The 16,237-nt window shown below is 40.0% G+C and overlaps 1 protein-coding gene across 1 annotated transcript in view; it reads left to right on the forward strand.

Annotated features, from left to right (window-relative positions):
* The first annotated feature begins 2,402 nt into the window (after nt 1-2,402).
* The window catches only part of tbc1d9 (TBC1 domain family, member 9 (with GRAM domain)), a 22,463-nt gene continuing 8,628 nt past the window's right edge, over nt 2,403-16,237 (forward strand). The window contains exons 1-9 of the mRNA XM_046047605.1: nt 2,403-3,149; nt 9,939-10,049; nt 11,961-12,079; nt 12,795-13,023; nt 13,361-13,622; nt 13,867-14,074; nt 14,767-14,973; nt 15,116-15,280; nt 15,710-15,860. Of these exons, the coding sequence (XP_045903561.1) occupies nt 3,029-3,149; nt 9,939-10,049; nt 11,961-12,079; nt 12,795-13,023; nt 13,361-13,622; nt 13,867-14,074; nt 14,767-14,973; nt 15,116-15,280; nt 15,710-15,860 (1,573 nt within the window). The 5' untranslated portion in view covers nt 2,403-3,028. The remainder of the gene's footprint in view (nt 3,150-9,938; nt 10,050-11,960; nt 12,080-12,794; nt 13,024-13,360; nt 13,623-13,866; nt 14,075-14,766; nt 14,974-15,115; nt 15,281-15,709; nt 15,861-16,237) is intronic.

Here is a 16,237-nt window from a genome sequence, read left to right on the forward strand (position 1 = left end):
ACCTATTGTACAGGCTACCTATGTACAAACCCATAGACGAAACCATACATGAGTTTGTGGAGGTACTGTAATGGTGTTTCACTCATCTCTGCCCCTGCATCTGCAATAACAACTGTTGTGGAGGAGTCAGTCCTGCAAGTGTGCGGCCTGTCGACTCGGCGCGGTTTACCGGAGGGGAAAGTTTATAAACCACCACCTGAAAGACGCGTTTCGGTTGAGTTGAGTCAACCTATGAATAAAGTGCTCCGTGTCTTCCTACATCCTGTTTTTGACAGGCCTCAAAGTGCAGGAAACCCTACAAAACTCTCAGCTGTGTTACAATCTCGTAGTGTTTGTATTGTATTTAGTAGTCATCCATGTTTCTTTGCTCCTAATCTTTCATATTTTCACTTTCCTAGTATGATAATACTACTAATGATATAACTATATGTTTTGCCAATATCCTTTATAAAACTACAAGCTAATATTTATTGTTGCAGTGCTCATTAATGATGGGTGGTACAAGGCTGGACTCCAAAGGCCACAGACAACACTGTGTGGCAGTAACTTGGCTGAATTACACATTTGTTTTGTAATACACACCACTAAAGTACAATTGAGATAGTAAGAGCTCTTAGGTGGTGGTCTCTATCATAATCGTGCTATTTTACTTGGCAAAATCAATATGTATAATGAATGGAGGTAGCCTACATAATTTTAAAATTAATAGAATTACAGTTTTTCTGAATTGCTAAAACACTAAACCCATTCTGTGAACCAAATGCTCAGTGGCCTAAACCCATTTGTCAAATCAATCACTTGGCAAAACCTTAAATAAGTTCAGGTAGTCGGAAACCATTTGCAAATCTCATCCACTCTTTTTGCAAAACTCTCCATTCTCATTCACTAAAACACATTTTGCACTTTGATGCGCTTGTGTTGCAAAATGGTAAATACGGGCAGTAAAAGTTAAACACAACACAGCTTTCAGCGTTTACACACAACAACTCATAATTCTTCACACTTGTTTCTAATGGTGTGATCAAACCAATATGTGGTCAAGTCACTGGCCAGCGTAATGGCAATGTCACCATCATCATCATCACTTGGGGTCATATAACACTGAATATCATCTTACATTTCTGGGTGGTCTTTGGATGCATTGTCAGCAGGCAGTGCATCCTGTTAATGTCGTGGTTTGGGACAATGTCAGCTTTCACAGTGGTTTCCAGATACGCGAGTGGTTCAACATCAACCAGCAATTCATAAATGTTTACATTCCACCATACAGCAGTTTCCTTCAACCCAATAGAAGAGCTTTTGTCTGCCTGGTGGTGGAAGGTCTATGACCGCAACCCATATATATACTTTCTTACAGGCTATGGAATTGACCTGTGGTGAGATAAGTGTGGAGTGCTGTTATAGCTGGGTCCAGAACACCAGAGGGTTTTTGCCATGTTACTTTGCAAGGGACAAGGTTGCATGTTGCATGATGTGGACAAAGTCCTGTGGTCGGACCAGGCACAAAGATGTAATGCTGAGGCAGAATGAATCTCTTTTTACATTTTTTAATGTAATGTGCTTTTCATTTTGAGTTTTCTTTGGGCTTAATGTATTTTTATGTAAGTGCTGACATTTAATACTGTATTACTTATATACTGAATATATTCAGTGTACTAAGTTGTGATTACTGTACTTTTTTTATTTGCAAAATGTGTTTCCTATACTAAAAATAAAATCATTTTCTGTAACTACATGCCATGAACGCTGTGTTCTCACTTGTTTGATGTAGTGTCTCATGAATGTTCTGTCTTCTGAAAGCTTTGTGATTTTGAACACAGTTTACATGGTTTTGAGGTGATTGCCTGATTTGCCAGAAGAGTCTAGGGGATTTGTGCTTTAAAGATTAGGTTTTGTGTTTAAAGTTTTAAGAAAATAGGTGAAGGTTTCAAGAAATGTCTTAGCAAATGTGACAACCTGACGAATCAAGAAACTTCAATACATTTATGCAAAAATCCCCCAAAAATCTAATACAGTAGTGATGGACAACATCATCTAATATACTACAGAGACACATTATCAAAGGGATACCTGCCATGGCATTAACGGTGGACTGCTGCTCACCACTACTCCACTGTCTGTGTGTGGGTCTGGTCAGGTTAAGACGCAGAGGACATGTTTATGTTCCGTGTTTCGCATCTTAGTTTCCAGCTGCCATGTTGACATACTTACAGTAGCCCACATCTCCATAACGTTGAGTGACAGAATGAAAACCATTTGAATAACTTGAGTATATTAATGTTAGGCAAATTATTTCCCCACGTGCCTCCACCTCCTGCTCTCTGACGTCGCGCGGTTGTCAGCCAGTGACGCGCACGCTTATTTATTTATTTTGCGTGTGGCAGCAGCGGAGGCGCTACAGCGGAGCAGCAGGAGCACACGATCGCTGCGTTATCGGCGGATTCTGTGTTGAAGTGTCGTCTTTATGCTTCAGTACACGGGCGGGCATTGTAGACGGGAAGGCATACAGACTGTTAGGTGTTCATTTTGATCGGCTGTAACGCGGTTTCCCTCTGCAAAACAACAGCGCAGACATCGACACCGACAGGATCGCACCTGCCACGGAGGAGCATGGACAACAAAGACTGATCCAGCACTGCGCTGTGCGGCAGCAAAACGAGCCAGGCTGCCTCCCGAACGTCAAAGAAATTAATTTATTTAAAAGCCTGTGCAGCACACAATACGCTGGTGGTGCAAGGGGAGGTTTGTGTACACGACATTTGTTGTTGGACTTCCATATTGTAGGCCGATCCCATCCGAATAGTGCCTGGCAGCTTTGCGCGTCTTACTTTCGCTCGGGCATCCAAGACTGGTCGATATTTGAAGGGTCGAGGAGGAGAATAGTGTCCAACAATAGCAGCCCTCCATCGGCGCTTTAATAATTTAATAATCCCTGCTAGAAATAATCACGCCTTCCGTTCGAACCAGTTTGATGATCGACATCAGAAAGCCTGTGTGTTCAATGTTACCTTAAAAAAACGGGAGAATTATGTGGGTCAGTCCCGAAGATGTGTTACTGGCGGGTGCATTATGGATCACCGAGAGAGCAAATCCATATTTCATCCTCCAGAAACGGAAGGGCCACGGGGAGGGAGGCGGAGGACTGGCAGGTGAGTCGTATTATTGTGGCCTTTTGTCATGGATCAATAGCAAAGACTGCCTATTTGTTATTTAAATTCAGAGATTATTGATGATGAAAAGTGGGCCACGATATGCCAGGTGGATTGATTGTGTTGTTGTCTGACATCAGGAAACACATGGACTGATAATGTGAGGGGGATCACATGATCAATCAGCTGCCACAGGTGGCCTTTCACCTGGCTATGTCTGTCAGCAAATAACATTTAAATACATGTGTTTACTAGTTTATGTATTCACCCTCTTGTCAGCCTGCTTTAATGAATGCTGATATCAAACATAACCAATGAAAGGACAAAGTCCAGCACATCTACTGTCTGATCATATTAATTCCTCCAGATAATAGGTTATATTATAGGTCATGAAAAGGATGGTGGGGCCTACTCCTGCCTGCATGGGAAATTAGTCTCTCTTTCTACCATTACAAGAAGCACAATACAAGAACAATAGTTGTTGCTGTTCTTGTGCAGCAGCTCAATAACAGTGAATCTATTTGACCGCCAACCATAGACATGGTCTGTTTGCTATTCATGCTGAATCATTCCCCTTCTTCCTTCTCTCACTCCAACTCCTCCCTCTTGCTTATTTCATCCAAAATGGGTCAAGCAGCAGCATCAGGAGGAAGATGGTCAGGGTATGGAAATGACTGGCCGAGAATGACAGTTAAACAGCCTGCTGTCCTGTTGTTGTGTTTTTTTACTCAGACTGTTAAAATTGGGTTGATTCCTTGACCTGAATTCAGCTGGTTGCAGTTCATCACAAAGTGTGGCACTTCCTCATGTTTAACAGATCAGATGCTTTTTAACAGATGATTACACATGTTTTGCTGTGTGAAACCTTAACAGTGTAAAAGAGTTATATCTGATACAGGCTAAGGCAGAAGGACATCAATGGGTGGCCTTAAATATGAGCTGCTAGGCACCTATAAACGCTTCATTCACCCCAATGTGTATTTTATATTAAGGTCATAATACGGCCCCATATTAGCGATGTGGTTGCATGTTTAAACAAAACTACATTTAGGAATATGCGTCATGTAAGATCTGTATCAGTAAATAATGAAGGTCTTAATGGTAGATTTTTACACAGTGCCTCAAGATCAGGTAATTAAGCCGGACCCACTTCAAGGCCCTTATGTCACCAAAAAAAATTTGCAATGGGTTAAATGATCACAAAACATTTGTCACACAGTGAACCTGGGGCTTATCAGGGACTCTAGTGGTCCCAGATGTTGCCCCCTCGCCCAGCTGGTAATCCCCTCTCTAGTACAGCCAGTCAGGTTTGACATGGTGTTCTGTACATTCAGCCAAAAACCACAAATTACAGCTGTGTGAATTTGGATTATTTCAAGGCATCTTTTGCTTTTGATTCAAAACTGTGAAAAGTGAAAGACATGCTCTTATCACTGATTGATCAGCTCAGCTTCTGTTCCCTGCTGAGTATTTCTCATTCAGTGTCAGTCAGTGTCACTGCTCATTGAGCTGTCACACCGATAAGAGAAAATTTGCCACTTAGGACCAGTCTGAAGTAGTGGGTGAAAGAGATAAAAAAAAAAAAAAAAAAAAAAGATGAAAATATGTATGTAATGAAATAGATGTACTGTATATCATGATATACCTCAGGTGTCCCCGACCTGTTTTTCTTGAGACCCCATAATATTGCTATTTGTGACCCCTCACCAACTTGCATGTTTTGTTGCAGAATATATTATATACATATTTTTTTATTATTTCTCACCTCTGTCATTATCTTGCGACCTGTGAAATTGATTTCACGTCCCCTTGTGGAGGTCCTGACCCTCAGGTTGGGAACCACTGATACCACATAAGTCTTAAATCCAGTATTACTACAAAGCAATGCTGACCAGCTACAGCCAGAGATATTAAAGGGATACCATCCGGGGTATGAACAGTATTACATAATCTCTGTACATTTTCATATTTACCAACCCCAGTCTGACTAATAAAGGCTTAAACTAAACATTAAGGTTTTGTTAGGTTTCAGACTTAAACAAAATACATACAGCCAAATATAATACACTGGATACACATTTAGAATACATTATTTGTGATGTGGCCAAAAATGTTGTCACAATAAAAACTTTCCTGTCATTCGATATCGATAATTACCATGATAAATGTCAAATCCTTATTTCTTTAAAGTTTTAAAGGCTGTTTTTGCTCCTGGGTGAAAGTTGAAGAAAGTAGATGGTTAATTGCAGTTTTAAACTATTATTTATGGTCAGAACATGAAACACTTGCCGAACAATGGATCACTGTACAAATCTGAGCTAGAACATCTTTTTTCAACAAATATGCATATATGCGTTTTTCAGTCCCTTTTCTCAACAAAATAAGTATCTTAATTGAAAGATTAAGTGCTCATAGCTTTGTTATTCAAATGAATGAAATCTGACATTTACTTAACATTTATACATATATTGTTAGTGAAGAAAATTATATTGCGATAATTATCATTATTGTTTTATTGTCCAGCTATAGGTTGAACCCTTTTTGATACTAGTAATTCAAAATAAGACCTGCAGCCTCCTTTTTTCAGTCTCTGGTGAGTTCTTACTGTGGCAACGTGAAGTGGTGCTAGGGGATGATGTCATTGTTATGTAAATGCTGACTTGTACTGTGTGCCAGTTGGCACTCGGCGACCAGTCACACTGGCACTGTCCACAAGCACTTCTTCCAGGGAGAGGGGACACCATCAGCAGCACCAGTTTTACAGAGCCAGGCACAAATCTGTACATTCAATCTACTTGAGGTTTTGTATATGTGTATATGTGTGTGTATATGTGTGTGTGTGTATATGTATGTGTGTGTGTGTGTGTGTGTGTGTGTGTGTATGTATGTGTATGTGTGTGTGTGTGTATATATATATATATATATATATATATATATAATATAAAAATAGAAAACCTTTTCAAACTTAAACAAAAAAATATTTTTGCAGATGTTTTATGAGGAAGGAAATACATTCAACATGTTTTTTAGACCAGGATACACACAAGGCTTATGGTGTGAAATATTGAATGTACTAACTGAGTTAGTTACTTAGTTATACTCTAACTTAGTTTGCTTACGAGAAACTTTATTTATCTTATTTACAACCAGGCATGAGGAGGACATCCTCTTGAAGGGAAGGGTATGAAAAATAACATAACAGGGACAAACAGATTCATGATACATAACATATGAAACAATACAAGAAACATAGCTAAACACAAACACACCTTTGTCAATCAGTTTGCTGAAGCAGGGCAGCAAGGGCAACATGAACAAATGGGACCATGGTGGAAACAGTATGGAACAAAAAACTCCACAAGGGACTTAACACATAAAAATACAATTTGACCTAAGAAAGCTGCAAATGGGTCTACAGGATTGGATGCACTGTACTTGCTCAGTTTCATGTTTATTGTAATTTGCACTGTGCATTAAACCAGTTAAGCTACCAGCTTTTAACAGTCACTTACAGTGTTATCTAATTACATAATTTGCATGGGCAGTATTTGTAGGACAGTGCAGAGACAAAGCTGGTGGGACGCATCAAAGTGTCCTTTGTTGTCTATATGTGGACCTGAACATATTGTCTTCAGAGAATCTTTATAAGACTGCGGATCAATTCAGAATCAGGCCGTCGTGTCAGCTGTTACGCAATTTGACAACTTGACACCGTATTTCACAATGCAGCTGGTAATTACTGTACATTTGGCTGAAAGTGCGTCATGCCAGATAGATACTGATCGTGTCCTTTGTAGGCCACTCAGTTATCCTGAGCTTTAGGACTTGTGTTTCATGTCCGTATATGTAGAAATGCTGAGAAATGGCGAAGAAGCTGGAAAATACATTTTATTGCATATGTGGAGGCCATGAAACTTGAGAGTTGATGATGATTCAACCTTGTATCAGGTTTCTGTTCTCTGAAACAGTATTGATTTTAAGTCTAAGAGAGACTGTGGTCCTTTGTGCGATCAATGCAAACATTCTACACCAGCAACCACCCTCCCCCAAAGCTAGTTTGGCAGAATGAGGATATAAACAAAAGAAAACAACTAGGTATTTTTCCTCATGGTCTGGGTTTGGGTTCTTGTTTTTTCACTGAGAGGGAAAAACACGAATGTTCCTGAGAAGGTGATTTGTTTTGCTCTAACAGTCGGGAGCTCTGACTGTGTCCTTGTTTCTGAGAAGAGGGGCACAAAGGATCACATGATTTTATGGCTTGTTCTGTTCGCAAGGAGAATGTTTTCCTAACCCCTTAGAAATAATAAACTGAACATGTACCATTACAGTTGTGTGTTGTGTGTTCTGTAGGTTATGCACCCACTCAATCAGCGTGTGGAAGGAAATTGTCTCTGTAAAGGCAGAGGTGTGAGTTGGAACTAGCAGTCACCTGGACTCTGGTTGGATGAGTTAATGCTGCAGAGGCATGTGATGCTTGGGGTTGCCGGTTATAGATAAACAACAAGATGTTCAATCCACAATTGGAAACAAACAACTTTGTTTCCGTCTGTTTTGGGTTTCACTTATGTCAGTCCAACTAGAAGAGGGAAAGGGTAGATGTCAAGTGGGTCTAACACCCTTCAGTGGTCTCTTCTTGTGCGTAACCCCTCAGTTTCCTGCGTTAAACCTCAACTCACACATCGTAGGCCGAACTATTCATTACATGCAGTGCAACTAAAGTCCAAATTTGCTGCTTTTTATGAATTTCTTTTTCAGGATGCCAAGAAAGAGCGGGAGATACTTGCATTTTCTGTATCACTTTTTGTATTTCAGGTAAATGTACTTTGAGAGGAAAAGATGACTGTGCTCTCTCTGAGGTCAATGTGTGAGCAACTGTTGAACTTTTCAGTACACACTGTTGGGATTTTCTTTTGTTAAAGAGGAAGTTGACTTTACTCTCAACAGTTTGTTTCTCACAAAGGGACTAAACCAAAGTGTCATGCTGCACTATCTTATTAGTTTCAGTGTGATTAAGACTCCACTCGTCTACAGAACAACGTCTTTTTTTTTTTATTGACTTCTTCAGCCCCGTGGATAAAGTCAAGTGGTCAGTTCTCATGAACTGGCTCAGACACATGACAGGAGGGCAATCACTAAGACAACCACAATCACCATCAGGGTGTAAGGTTAAAGACATCATGGTCTGCTATTGTTGCTGTTCTTGAGCGTCCATTCGGACAAAATTATGAGATGGACTGATAAGTAAAGACGAAAAAGGAAGATATGTGGAGCAAGGCAGATATGAATAGGCATGAGAAGAGTAGAAGGCAGATAATAACAAACTGTAGTCTCTGATCTAAACCACACAGATATCATACAGTACTTTTGTTATTTCTCTATTTCCTTGAGACATGTTTTCTTCTAAAAATATTTCAGCTTCCCTTCTCCCCTCCTCCCACCCATCCTCTCTCCCTCTGTGACTCACTGTTTTTGCCTGATGAGCTGCTGCACAAAAATAGCCTGTCTCTCATGGCAGTTGAACGTATACCGACTCGGTATCAAGGAGAATATTCACAGCCACCAAAAGCTTTGACTTGCTTGGAAAATGGTGTCAAAATCAAAAGTTATTGTGGTACCACTTTCTAATTAGGAAGTCTAATAAAAGGGTTTTCAGTTGTAACTGTTCTTGAATCAATTGCATAAATTGGTTTTTTGAGGCCTTTCCAAAGTAGATTTTTAAAAATTTATTTTGAAACCTGTATTGTTTTCATCGTCACTCCAAGTTTAAACTTCACAAAAAGCTAAATCACTTTCTTAAGGCAGATTTACTTATTTTTGTTCTTAAGATCTTTCAGGAGCTGTTTCACAACCACCCACATTTTTTTTTCCAGCAGTAAGCAACTCCTCAATTTCCTTTTTTGCATTGCATTGTGGGAGAATCAACTGCACACTCAAAAATCAACCGTATTTACTATGCAAGCTCTCTGGTTGGAGTATTCAAAATTTAGTCACTTTTCCAGTGTGAAGATACTATAAACACCATATTAATATGCATTTGGGATACACCTCATGTTTTCCCTCACTAGCAGTCTTCCTTTTTGCCGCTTTTGCTTTCTGTGTAGCTTGACACGTTACTACCACCTGTAGATCAGTGGAATAATGTGAAACTATGCACGTGCGTGTGCATCCTTATAGCGTGTGCACGACAAACACCAGCAGGACTGCAGTAAGTTACCGTACGAAGAAACACTGGAATCTGTTAAACCATTACACCATGATTCTCCATCATTTCATTACATTCATCTTTTTTCTCAGGCTACTTTAATCTTTTATCACCTTCTCTGCCTGCCTGTTAGTTCCACGCCTGTGGTAATCTGCCCTCCTGTATCACCCTGCTTCACATAACAGAATTGCCTCATGTCCACAAATACAACATATTCATAATAATAGTGGTCTAACATGCCTAACACGTCTAACAACTAATTTCAAGCCACATGATGTGTTTCATATACTCAAATCTTAAACCACAATAACTCACGGGTTTCCCCTTTGCTCATACATAACAAAATGATCTGAAAGTATTAATGGCCTTAATTTGGTATACATCTCACATGGTTATTTATGGTTGTTACATGTCTGTAAGGGCCTATGTTATGAATGTCATGAGTAAATTTAAGAGTGTGTTTTTATTGTTTTTGGACTAACACAATAAGTTCTTTATTTAGCCCTTGTTAAAAAAAAAAAAAAAAAAAGTGTTTGGTATGAAGGATCTGTTTCTCACTCTTTAACCAGTATTTTGTCCTCTTACAGGTTTGTTGGTTGGGACCCTGGATGTTGTCTTGGACTCAAGTGCTCGGATGGCCCCATATAGGATCCTGTACCAGACTCCAGACTCTTTAGTTTACTGGACTATTGCTCATGGTATGTGCCCTTTGAACTATTGGCTCAAAAACTGTGAGGAAAATGTTAGCGTTTAGAGGAAAACATGCCACTAACCTCAAGTCTACTTTAAGAATTCAGTTTGTTGATTTACACCACTTTAAATTATAAAGGTATGGGTTATTTCAGCATAGACCCCTCTGTATTTTTACCCTAGCACGCCCCTCACCTAGCCACCACACAACACATGATGCCTTTTAGCTGCTGAATGCCAAGCATTACATCATGCCCTATGGATTTAAAAGACAGGGTTTAAAGGGTAGGAATACAGGATGTGCAGGAAACGAAACTCAAATATGAGTGTACGTCGTGTTATTCAGCTTCACACTAATGTAATCTGCATATTCTATGTAGGGAGACTTACTTTTACTTGTTAATTCCAGTAAGAGTGCTTCGTAGACAGTCTTTGGCAGTAAGTCATGCAAATTAGGAGCCACACTCCAGACTAATTAAAAGCAGCACTCTTTTTTTGTATCCCAGCTTTATGTTAGGAAAAGCTTTTAACACTTCCAACACAAAACCCGGCCTGCATGCAACTAACAATTTTGTTTACATACTCGGACTAATTGTTTTCTCCGACCTACAGTCTAAAACCCATAAGGTATTCAGTTTACTATCAGAAAAGACAACCAGCAAATTATCACATTTGAGAAACTTGAACCAGTGAAATTTTAGCATTTTATCTCACAAATTACAATTAGTTTACCATCCAAATTGTTTACATTCATTTCCCGAAGATCAACTAATTGGTAAATTGACTATTTACTTCAGCTCTACACAAAACAATTAGTTGAAAAGGAGCTCTGCACTGGATGAGTGTAGTTAGAAAGAACTGAGCGCACCAGACTTCTGTAGCCTGCTCCTTATCTCTGCTTGAGGCTAGCGACTCCAGACAACATTAACCCCTAGTAGCATAACACACACACACATGTCAGATTGACCTGTCTGCAGTTGGGTTGGAGTGTGGGTAATGTAGGCACCAGGTTTTGCTACGAAGAACATTTTGCGGAATAAAAAACACAGTGGGCCTCATTCACAAATAGTGCACCAATCCATGATTCATCAATGTTATTTTTACCTGAATTTCTTCATACTCGTTTCGCATGTGTTCTGTGCACTACCATTATTTGGAGTTTGGGGGCAATAAAATGCAACCCACACATGTTGGGAATGCTTAGAAATTAACCAGGATGATGCTTGATAAGATTATGGTATTAAGATCAAACTGCTGTAATTAGCTGTAGTTTGTGACACTATTTAGACACTGGCAAAGATGTATTTGTTTGGTACATGTGCAACCATGTATTTAATTCAGCAGTTACTACTAAATGTGTACAGTATGTGAAAAGAGAATAATTTTTTACTGTCTGAAATGGAGGCCTACAGAAGACTAGCCTGGCTTTGAAATGGCTATGTATCCCCACCTTCCCTCCCTCTCCACCTCTCCCAGTTCCCAGAGATAGAGATAGGGTAGAGCAGCCCGTCAGATGAGGCTAATGCAGTGAATGTGCACTCACTGAAGGGCTGCTTGCAGCGGTGTTGAGAGATAATGGTTCACAGTGGCTGCCTCCTTCTCCTGCAGCCAAAAAAATCAGTTTTTAACCTCATTGATTACATTAACAAAATGATCATTTTAATGTCCTGCTTTATGTTTTAAACATAGGAGGTGGAGGATATGCATTTCATTTTACTCTTTGCTCTTCACATTTGATTTGCACTGATGATTTTTTCATCATTAGCCTGTCCTCCAGTTAAAGAGGATCTCCCAAATCACTGTTTAAGAATACAAACGAATACACACATGACTGACTGAACTGAAACATTACACCGTCATGCTCCTCCTGTGAACCCAGTGGTTGAGTGTTCTGACTTTCCCTCCTCACTCCTCTGCAGGAACCTCCCGTAAAGAGATCACAGAGCACTGGGAATGGCTGGAACATAACCTGCTGCAGACTCTCTCCATCTTTGAGAATGAGAATGACATAACCACCTTTGTCAAAGGAAAGGTCCAGGTAACTACTCATTTTGTTTAGTTTGATGTTTGAACTTCAAATTTGTCCTTTGCTGCGTGTCATCTCCCCTCTCTCTCTTGCACAAAATAATGTTAATAAAACATAGTAACATTATCAAAGAAACTTAAAAGTCTGACATTAAAACATTTTTTCTGGCAAAATTGTATCCTTATTAAATATCAATATAAAGCAGAGTACAAAAATGCATATTTAACAATGTAAAGACAATAAAATAAAAGACAGAGCAGAGAGGGTAAAAATAAAAAGTACATTGTGACGTTGTACACATTAATGAAGACCAGTCCTATTTTGGAAAAACAAACAGAAAAGGTTGCCAGATCTTATAAAGCCATCTGTTTTGAGTTTAAGATGTGCATGTGCAATAACATCCTCCATCCAGCGTTTATGAGATTGTGGTGGTGCAGTCTTTCTTGCTCTGAAGAGAATCAGTTGTTAAACAAGCAGTGTAGAAAAGGCATATTAAAAAACTCCTTACAAAAATCATTTAAAAACAACAAACAATTCTGAGCTCCTTTTGCCAATTTACTGCTGGTAAGATCTGATCACTTCAGAACTGTAGCAGTCCATGCTCGATGCATATAACGATGTGGAATTTGCTTTCACTGACTGACTACTGCTGGTTTTCTCTTTTAAAATCCCAATTTTTCTTATCCCATCTCATTACCTCATTCTGTCTCTTTCCACCTTGCCTCAGGGCATCATCGCAGAGTACAACAAGAACCATGATGTCAAAGAGGACGACGACACAGACAAGTTCAAGGAGGCCAGCGCCAAGTTTCGCAAGCTGTTCGGGATGCCGGAGGAGGAGAAGCTGGTCAACTATTACTCCTGCAGCTACTGGAAAGGCAAGGTGCCACGACAGGGATGGCTCTACCTCAGCATCAACCACCTCTGTTTCTACTCCTACTTACTAGGAAAAGAAGGTTGGATATGGATTTTACTATTTATGTGTCTGTCTTTATATGTTACCTACCTGTAATTGCTGTCGTTTTACCTAACTTTACTTTTGCCGACGTCTTCAAGCAAAAGACAGGATCTGACATTTGTAATGGGTTAAACCACATATCAAACTGTTAATCGTTTTACTATTGCAATACATCTCAAGGTGAAACTCTTTGCAAGTCTTAAACCATATCCTGAGGGTTACTTCAGTCCATTAGTTTGCCTTAACTTGTCGCTATCGATCTCTCTCTAATTCGCTCTATCTCTCACTCTGTCTGTCTATTTAGATGTCTCTTATCTCTCATTTGTAATTGTCAGCCAAACTGGAGGTGCGTTGGGCAGATATTACCCAGCTGGAGAAGAGTGCCACCCTCCTGCTGCCTGATGTGATCAAGGTGAGCACCCGCGTCAACGAGCACGTATTCTCCGTCTTCCTCAACATCAATGAGACCTTTAAGCTGGCGGAGCAGCTGGCCAACATCGCCATGCGTCAGCTGCTGGACAACAAAGGCTTCGAGCAGGACCGCTCGCTACCCAAGCTCAAGAAGAAGTCACCCAAGAAGGTGTCGGCACTCAAGAGGTAAGAAAGAACTGATGCGGAGCAGGAACACTTTATGTTCATCAATAATAAATGCTGTTTACACATGTTTATGACATGCAGTCAATGTGAACATTAAGGTCTTATGGCTGGTAGAGTAGTTGGTTATCCAGACACTCAACAAAGGAGGATGAAAGTCTAAAACGGTGTTGCAAGTTTAGGTTTTAAAACCAAGCTTATATACTATTTTATAATCTATTTGACTCCATATTTTCCATCCTTTTAGGGATTTAGATGCGAGAGCTAAGAGTGAGCGCTACCGGGCGCTCTTCCGTCTGCCCAAAGATGAAAAACTGGACGGACATACAGACTGCACCCTGTGGACCCCCTTTAACAAGATGCACATCCTGGGACAGATGTTCGTTTCCACCAACTACATCTGCTTCACCAGCAAGGAAGAGACGCTGTGCAGCCTCATCATCCCGCTACGTGAGGTGAGTTGTTCTGTCTGAATGTCACCGTCTGAGTTACAATAACTGGATGAAATGAAGTTGTTTCAATCTAGTTGTTTACTAAATTGTGTTGAAACATCTGAAGCGCCATCCAATCAGAAGCAATCAATTATGTAAACAAGAAGTCAATTCAGCCTCACAGTCTGTAACATAAACTTCCAGAAAATATGTTTAAGGGAAACAATATTATAAACTTTAATGCTAGCATAGATATAATTTTTATATGCATACAATGAGAAATATGTTTTCTGAATTAGCATTCAGTAGCAGCAGTTTATCTTTCTCAGATGAAGCTAACCTAATGACGTTATTTGGTAATTTAGTCCAACGTGTCTGACAGGTTTTGTAATAATTTATATGAATTTTGTGAAACAATGCAACATCTTCCCAGCTGATGTCATTGAACAGCTTTAATCAGTGTTTATTATTAGTTACTTAACTGCTTTACTCTTGACTCAAGTTATATATTAGCAAGCTAACATTAGTTTTGTGAGTTCGCTAAGATGCCTGGCAGTTAGTGGATGCAAACATTTAGTAGCAACTAATGTCTATGTAAGAACTACTTTGTGTGTTTAAATTGAGTGAATTTGGTAAATCTCTAGGTTATTAACTCAAACGTCGATGTGGCTGCTTGTCATTTATTGCTTTGTTAATGTTCCCCGTCGTTCTTCCAGGTGACTATTGTGGAGAAGGCAGACAGTTCCAACGTGCTACCGAGCCCACTCTCCATCAGTACCAAGAATCGTATGACTTTCCTGTTTGCTAACCTGAAGGACCGTGACTTCCTGGTCCAGAGGATTTCTGACTTTCTGCAGCAGACCACCTCCAAGATCCACCTGGAGAGGGAACTTACCGGCAGCCTGAACAGTTCAGACGACGAGGTAAGATTAGTTTTCCGTCCTGAAACTGCTAGTTTACTGTGAGTCGATTCAAAATCTTGAAAATAATGTGACTAATGTAAACGGTGGTGGTGACAGTGTTCATTTAAAAGCTCCAGAGCTTGAATATGTGTGTCCCCTCCAGGTTTACTCCCAGCATGGATCTCTGCTCTCCAGCAGCCCACAGCACAGTCTGGGTTCCGAAAGCGAGCGTACGTTCAATCTAAACGACAGCAGCGTGCCCACGGCCACACAAGCCCTCATGACCATGTACCGCCGCCGCTCACCTGAAGAGTTCAATCCCAAGCTGGTAAATTAAAAATACACTTCAAATACAATTAAAAGCATTTTATTTTGTCAAACGTGGTACACCACATATTAACACCTTGTCTAATAATACTGAGTCGCTCTGATTCCATTAAAGTCTATTTGTAGTCTTGAACTAAGTTATCACATTGTATATGTTTTGCTTGCCTTTCCATAATTGGCATTTTCACGCCATTGCACTGCATGGAAATTAGGCTTCATCGAGGACTGCTGCTAAGAGCAAGATTATTTTTCTCCAAGACTGATTTCTTGCATAGTTCAGGCTTTATTTAACACAGTCTATTAGAAAACAGTATTTTCACCCAAACTGCTGGTGTGTAATAGATAAGGCAGGATTCTGACAAAACAAAAGGTTACAGTATTTGTACTTGAGCCGCTGCATCCCATTAAATTGTTTTCCCTCTTTGCTCAGGCGAAGGAGTTCCTGAAGGAGCAGGCGTGGAAGAACCACTTTGCAGAGTATGGACAGGGAGTGTGTATGTACCGCACTGAGAAGACGAAGGAGCTGGTCCTCAAGGGGATTCCTGAGAGCATGAGAGGGGAGCTCTGGTTGCTCTTCTCTGGTGAGAAAATGTACAGGGAGGCCTGAAATAAACATTGGCACAGCAGTGCATACAGCACTGCAAATGATTCAGTCATGCACCTACTGACACCACACCCTGCAAACTACATGCTCACACTCGATACATATTTTATTCAGCTATAATATATCCACAGAAACAACCATCCATCGTCAACCGCTTATCCTGCGTACAGGGTCGCAGGGGGCTGGAGATAATCCCAACTGACATCGGGTGAAAGGCGGGGTACACCCTGGTTAGGTCGCCAGTCCACACAGAAACAGCAAGATTTTTTTTTTAAATAGCCAATGTGAGACATAAATACAATTTTTTTTTTTTTTTTTTTTTTTTTTTTTTTTTTTTTTTTTTTTTTTTTTTTA

Source organism: Micropterus dolomieu, linkage group LG04, assembly GCF_021292245.1.
Source record: "Micropterus dolomieu isolate WLL.071019.BEF.003 ecotype Adirondacks linkage group LG04, ASM2129224v1, whole genome shotgun sequence".
Taxonomy (NCBI): Eukaryota; Metazoa; Chordata; class Actinopteri; order Centrarchiformes; family Centrarchidae; genus Micropterus; species Micropterus dolomieu.